The sequence below is a fragment of the Trichinella spiralis genome (genome assembly GCF_000181795.1).
Source record: "Trichinella spiralis strain ISS 195 chromosome Unknown Scfld9, whole genome shotgun sequence".
In the NCBI taxonomy this organism is placed as follows: Eukaryota; Metazoa; Nematoda; class Enoplea; order Trichinellida; family Trichinellidae; genus Trichinella; species Trichinella spiralis.
The window spans coordinates 2,049,972-2,057,932 of record NW_003526948.1 but is presented as its reverse complement, the minus strand read 5'-3'; the positions used below and the strand labels follow the sequence as shown (position 1 = coordinate 2,057,932).

Sequence of the window (7,961 nt, the reverse complement as noted above, 5' to 3'; positions counted from 1 at the left end):
GTTACATTATTTATTTATTTATTTATTTATTTATTCACCGGTGGTTCTACACCGACAGCTTTATCAGTAATAGTGGTTTTTTCATGTCAACATGAACGCACAGAAAGCTTACTAATTAGCAAAATCACTTTGGCAAATTACCACTTCCTGTACAATTCTTGGCAGCAGTAGTAGTAAATTTCTACTTTTGCCGATTGCTTATCAGCTCTTTTGCAAGCAAACAAAAAAAACATCATCACTGTTCTTTTTTCCCCTTGATAAATTTCAGTGATGCTTGTTGAATTAGATCGAAAAAGCTAAAACAACTACATCAAGCACAACAAACAAAACTGAAGTGGAAAACAACCCTGGATGCAATTTTCGCTTGAATTTGAAAAAGCCGAAAGATGAAAAAATTTTTTCAAATCAACGTGTCCACTTCATCTTGGATCGTTTGCTCATTTGTGATGCTGTTCAGTTTGGTGAAATCACAAGAACTACTACTACAACATAATAAAGTACAAAAAGCGGCAGGAAATGAAACTGACCTGCGGTATAATGTGGCAAAATTTGACTGGCATCACGTGCAAACACCGTTCACCATAGCCTTGTGGATTCTCCTTGCCAGCGTTGCAAAAGTTGGTAAGCAGAAGAAAGCATTATTCTTCATCTCAATCCTACCGTAATGTGCTTTTTTTCTGTCAACAGCGTTTCAACTTTCCCAAAAATTGGTGTCCATCTTTCCAGACAGTTCTCTGTTGATCATACTGGGCGTTGTCGTTGGCATGGTGCTATACTTTTTCAGAACAGACGAAAAAAGTTTCCACATGGACTCGGAAACATTTTTCCTTTTCCTTCTGCCACCAATTGTTTTCGAAGCGGGTTATTTCATGCCCAACCGAGCTTTCTTCGACAATCTTGGAACAATATTATGCTACGCCGTTCTTGGAACAATATGGAATTCTTTGACTATAGGTAAGAATATATTATCAATTTAATTGACTTCAATATTTTATTTGAATTCAAAATTAACAATATACCCTGCTTATCATTAACTGTACATGCATTATAATATTTCAAATTACATTTTTAATTTTTCAATACTACATTATTTAATAAAATTGTTTAAATTCTACTAAAATTCATTGTTTTTGCTTTCAATAATTATTAATACTTTATTTCTTTTTCTATTCTGTATTCCAAACTGCCATTTGTATTCTACGCAGTTATAACATTCAAAAAAGAAACTATACTGTTGTGGTGGTTTTCATCATTTCTGTCAAACATCCCTATATTCTTGTACTTTTAATTTAAAAAAATAATATTTCTTCATTTTAATATTACAGTAATTCAGGAAAAAATGTCAATTTACTTGAATATCTTTCATGCGATAAAAAAATTGAATTCTGTAAAAGCAATTTTTACAACCTATTCTTTCATTTTATGCAACATAAAAGGATGACAAATGTTTCAGTTGCTAAAATACTGTTCACTTCCAATTATTATGTAATTCAGTGCTGAATTTTAAGTAATAATAATAATCACGTTAAAAAACAAAAAGTCTTATTGAAACAACACTCCCTCAAACAGCTTACACGAAACTAGATGCTATCATGCTTACTGTCAACCTAGTATGACGAAATACCCAGAGAAAAAACCAACGATAAAATAGTATTAAAATTTATACAACTGAAACATTGTTAACTTCAAGTGTACTAATGATGCAATTAAATTATGTTGCACTCATCATGGTTGGTCATTTTGTAGGATTGTCCTTGTATGCAGTGAGCCTTACGGGCCTATTTTGCGTGTCAACGCCGCTGCTTCACGTCATGCTATTTGCATCTTTAATATCGGCTGTGGATCCTATTGCTGTTTTGGTTGTGTTCGAAGAAATTCACATTAATCAAATTCTTTATATTATTGTCTTTGGCGAATCATTGCTGAACGATGCCGTGTCTGTGGTATGAAGAAAAAACCATTTACAGTTATTATTTAACTTATTATCAACTACTTTTCAGGTATTATATAACATATTCAAATCTTATTCGCAAATTGGAGAAGGAAACATTATTGCGTTAGATATAATTTCTGGTCTCGTGTCCTTTTTTGTCGTTGGCTTAGGTGGAGTTGTTATTGGCTTCATCTGGGCAGTACTGATAAGTTTAATAACCAAGTAATAAGCCAAACTAAAACAATGCAGAAATTGCAACGTGTCATTTACTAGATGGACAAGTCATGTACCTATTTTGGAACCTCTATTCGTATTTGCAATGGCATACAGTGCTTATCTTTCTGCGGAAATGTTTCATCTATCAGGAATACTTGCGTAAGTTGAAATTTTTTCATATTTGCCTAATTTATACACGAAAAAGAATTTATTATTCTTTACACAATCAATAAATAAAAATAATATGTTTCGCGGAAAATGAAATAAAGCAAAATTCAATACAATAAACAAAGTAGATTTATTAATTGTAAGCAGGAAAGCGCAATTGAACACGTTAACAAATGCATATAAACATTTTAAAATAGAATAATAAATTTTATTGTGTGAATTTTATTATATGTAAGTACTAAAAAGGTACAATAAAACGGATTATTTATTATAATATAAAAGCTTGGTAATGGTAATAAACCGGTGATTAATTTGTACAAGTGAATTTACTTTGAATTTTGCTTGCCTAATTCAGCTCAGACTGATTTTATAGCTTTTATCCATACGGAGCCATCGTCCTTTTATAGGCTAATTTTTCTGCTTTTATAATGCTTTCTCTGGAAAATAAATTTAACAAAACCGATACTTGAGAATAAAACAAAAACATTTATTATTACAATTATTTGAAGAAATCAATCTTTAAACAGCATTATTATAGCATTATAATGTTTTGAAAATGAATGCCAATTTTTGTGGATCTTAAATTGTATCGATTGCAAATGTTGAATAGTTGTCTAAAATTTAAAAAAGAAAAATTTTACATCACAACAAAATTCAGTTTGTTGTATTTATTATTAATCATTTAACCATAAATATTTCTATTATTATATTAATTTCTTTTTTGTTGATCCCCAACAACAAGCTGAAGTTCACTGATTTTAAAATAAGCTGAAGCTCTAAAAATTATACATTTCTCTCATCTGCATAAACGATTATATAAACATTTTACGGCATGGATTTGTTGTTGGCTTTTCAATGCGTTTGGATTGCAAATCATGAGAATACTGTGGCTGATTTGTTCCAAAATAAACTTGCTTACATTTTTGGATTTGATTTTGAAATTCATTTAAAAAAAAATTCAATTTTAGAATTGTCTTTTGTGGTATTTCAATGAAGCAGTACGTTGAAGGAAATGTTTCTGAAAAGTCGCAAACTACAGTTCAGTACTTTCTAAAAATGCTCAGTTCTAGTTCAGAAACGGTAATATTCATGTTTCTTGGACTTTCAACTGTAAGCACCTACCATCAGTGGGATACGGCATTCATTGCGTTGACAATATTCTTCTGTCTTGTCTATCGAACTATAGGTAACAACAACAACAACAATAATAATAATAATAAAGCAAATTTCAAACCATTCAGTATTGGTTAAAAATATGCAGGAATAAATTTTCAGGTGTTGTCCTACAAACCTTTTTTATCAACAAATTTCGCATTGAAAAGTTAAATACCGTTGATCAATTTATCATGGCATACGGTGGCTTACGCGGTGCAATTGCTTATGGCTTAGTGACAGCACTGGATGAGAAACTTATCCCAGCAAAACAAATTTTTGTCACTACGACAATAGTGGTAATATTCTTCACGGTGTTCTTACAAGGCATGACCATAAAGCCATTGGTCAACTTTTTGAAAGTGAAAAGACAAGAAAAGCATGACAAAACTCTACATGAACAAATGACTGATCGCGTATGCATTTTATTTTATTTTATTTTTAAATTTAATTCTTCTATATTTGAATATTGGGAAAATTATTTCTCAAAATATGACGAAAAAAGCATTTCTTTTAAACTTTTCAAGCAGTACTTTTAGTAATGAATATAATTCTATAGTTAAAAAAATGAAATAATTTAGCTGCTGGATCACATATGCTCAGGAATAGAAGATATATGCGGATTAAGGGGTCACCACTCCATTCGTGATAAGTAAATTTCCATTATAAAATCTTTAATCATAATCTACGCATAATTTTGATCTTTGAATAGATATGAATATTATAATACAAAATATTTGAAACCTCTACTGATGCGTGATGCACCGAAAACAGTCAATACAGAAATTGTCGACTTGTTCACGCAAATAAATCTCAAAGAAGCCATGGATCATTGGGCAAGGTTTGGCAATTTTCCATTGCCATCCGATGGTTCACTTTCTGCGCTCATTCGAAATTATTCGCTTCAAAACGCAACGTAAATTTTCCTTTTATATTTTTAAAAATTTCCAACTACTTCAAAATATGAATAAATAAACATACATACATACACACATACATGTATGTATAATAGAATGTTTTAGTGATTTTTCAAATGAACAAAATGCGGATGCAAAACCAGTACTAGATATGAATATATTTGAAAGTCAGTCGAATAAAATGGTTGAACATCAGTCAAATCATCATCGAACTTTGCACGACAAAAAGCACAGACACTGCTACAAGGATAAAACCAATGCCGCAGCCACAGTATGCCAGACGTGCAAAAAATATTTGCTTTCCTGTTCGTCTTTTTTTGCAGTTTATTTTCATTTCAGTCGTCTGTACAAGAGAGCAAAGAAATTACGTACGACGAAAATTTGCCTGTTCGTTCTTTGCGAAATATTCCATCCAAGCCGATTATATCTTACAAATATGGAAATGATGCCAATCATTCAAAAAAGCGTGTCGCATTTTATGAAAAAGCCAACAACGGTATGTAAATTGTACATCTTACAGTTGTATTTATAACTTATTTTGTAATGCTCCAACATTTGCTTTTTGTCTAATATTACACCGCTTCAAAGTCAGTCATAAGGGGATGTTTATTCAAAGGAGTAGATGATTATTCAGAATCTATAATGAATTGCATGCTACTATTCAATATGCCAGTGAGTGTGAATTATTTTCAACTGTACAGTTGAATATTATTTGTATTTCAGATTCCACCGATTCTCTGACAAGTTACTTTTCCTGTGGCAGACAAGGTAAATTTTGTATTAGCTCAAAAATAACAATAAATTTGCATTATAATGCAAAGGATCAACTTCATGCAAGACTATATTCTGTATTGGCAGGTCCAAAAAAAGGAGGCATAACGCTCACGGAAAAAGAGCTACCGTGGAAATCATCCAACAACGATCTGCTTCCTGTAGTCGACGAAACGGCAAGAGATGATAATGATGATCGAATTGCAACCGTTGCAACTTCCAAAATTAATCAGTCGATAAATTTCAACCAGGTGCCGCGGATATCACCGATGCCTTCAGTGCCGGCTCGTCGGTGGAATTTGAACAGCGTCAAAGAAGAGACAAAAACTGATGAACGAACTTGATGTTGAGAAAAATAAGGAATAACCACTCCCATATCCAAGCGGGGCAAAAAAGAAGTAAAATAATGTTTAATAAATTGTTCATATTTTCCCATATGCAGCCGAAAATTAAAAGCAACAACAGTAAATTAAGCATCATTATATAGATATATAGTTGATTGGAATTTCAAAATGTTCAGGCTTATAATAATAGAAGAAGAAAAGAATTTGTTTCGAAATAGTTCATCATTAGCTTAACAGCTAACGTTCATTCTTTCAAGTGACATTTGAAACGTATTCAGCAAAAAAAGCTGTCCATCAAAAAGGCTAATATTTGAAAAAGAGTACGATAAATTGTAAAATGTTTAACTTGAAAACTATAACTTGCTGCATGATGAATAAGCCAGTTGTTTGAAATAATCTGATATGGTGAAAATGGTCATTAATCAATTTTAATCACCAATTTTCCACTTGGCGGAATTTTTAAGATAAAGATTTATAATATACGTACTAATTAATAGATTTAATTTTTGAAAAAAATTAATAAATGATAACTATCTTCAGTATTATAGAATTGAACGTTTCTCAGTCGATCATCATAATTTATCATAATAAACTGCTCACGGGCAAGCAGCAGCGTTGGGATGTTGAATTTATTTTCAACTGCAGAACAATATAATTTTTTTATTGTCAATAATCACAGTTATAGATCAAAAAAAAATCTTGCCACTAAAACTCCACACACAAATATTCTATTATATTGGAAGTAAAAATTTTTCCTATTCTACAAAGCATATTGTTCTACTTAGAAGAAACAATTTGTCGTCATCGTCGTTACTTATCAAATTCGTCATCAAATCAGCTTACAAAATATTGCTTAAACAAACAAACGGAAAAGACTTTTTCAAATTGCATATATTTTCATAGCAATATTATTAAAATGATTCCCTCCTGCCCCAATTGGAAAATTTTTTGTAAAATGAGAATACAACCACCATATCAAATTTGATTTGAGTCAATTTGATTGACTTTCAAGTACTAAAATTAAAATGAGCATTTTTCTTTTGTTTGGTAGATTTTGCAAAAATGGAATATAAAAAGACATTCAACTTAGTTTATTACCATGCTACGATGAAAAGTTAAGAAGATTTTATTTAAATAAAAAAGGATGAAGAAAATGAAAATGAAACATAATTCAATTTTATATTCATTTTACCTATACCGGTGAATGCGTTTCTTCCTCGTTTTTCACTTTTGCACGGTTGAATTGAACAGTGTTGTTTACTTTTGTTGTAAAGTTGAATAAACAATGCAAGCAGAAATGGAACAACGACTTCGACAAATAAATAACAAACAATTATGCAAATTAGTATATGGTTTTAGAAAAGATTTTCAGGTTTGAAGAAGAGAACAATCGTTGGATTTTGCTCAGTTGCGGAACAATGAAAAATAAATTGAAATAAAATTCAATGATTCATTGGTACATTGTTTATCGGCGGTCGTTTTCATCCACTTTTCAATCAATTGAAGAAAATGTGCTTGACAAATTATCGTCGGCCTGTAGACGACGTCTACGGCGCGTTTGCAGAACAAAAAAGAACCATTTATTAACGCTCCTTTTGATGTCTGATAATTATGATCCTACGCTTCTATTGAAATTGGTGAACATTTTTAAAGCATAATTTACACGTCACCGTCGGTTGCAAAATTTTGCAAAAACAGCAGCTGGACTTGGAAATTGCTCAAACAAATTTCCATTTGTGCATAATAATAATAATAATCATATTATCATTGATATTATGGATAATTTGTTCTGTTTTGCAAAAATTATATAAAATTAAAAATGAAAACCATACCGAAAGGGTAAAATTGAACTGATATATGTATATATATATATGTATATTGTAAAAATTAATATTTATCTATTGAAAAGATATCACTTTTTCCGTGTACAATTCAATAATTCACTAAAAGCTGCAAACCTGTTTGCGATGACATTAGAGCCAGTAACATTTTATTTACATAACATAAACAGAAATATTGATTTTACGAAATTAATGTTTGCATAGTGCGACTGTTCAAAATTGTTTTGTTAATTCCAAATCACACGGTTTTCCATCACTGCAGCTTTTTGCATTTTATACCGAAAATTGTTCAAAAAGGACAACTTCCACTTTTTCAACTAAATTTTTTTCTTCTGTTATTACATCTATTATTATAATTTTTTTACTTCAAAACATATTTACAACATGATTTTTTTGTCGAAATCAATAATAAAATAAAGTTTGCATGTTGAAAGGGAAAAATTTGCAAAATATACCAGTGAAAGCAGGCGTTATTCGAAGAGCCTTTTTGTCAATTCAGTATGAAGAAGTTGCCTTTGTGTGATCAACAGTGATTGGTTTACTTCTATCATCTGCTGGTATTCTATGTAAATGTATATATATACGTATATAATTGGCACCGCCATGTGCAACATACAAT

The 7,961-nt window shown here is 30.8% G+C and overlaps 1 protein-coding gene across 1 annotated transcript; it reads left to right on the top strand.

Annotated features, from left to right (window-relative positions):
• Positions 1-806: 806 nt before the first annotated feature.
• Positions 807-5,501, top strand: Tsp_11628 (sodium/hydrogen exchanger 3). The gene is made up of 11 exons (XM_003371493.1): positions 807-954; positions 1,765-1,943; positions 2,001-2,155; positions 2,183-2,308; positions 3,286-3,503; positions 3,593-3,885; positions 4,051-4,121; positions 4,182-4,385; positions 4,492-4,657; positions 4,726-4,882; positions 5,110-5,501. The coding sequence occupies exons 1-11, from the start codon at positions 807-809 to the stop codon at positions 5,499-5,501; spliced, it is 2,109 nt and encodes a 702-aa protein (XP_003371541.1).
• The last annotated feature ends 2,460 nt before the right edge of the window (positions 5,502-7,961 follow it).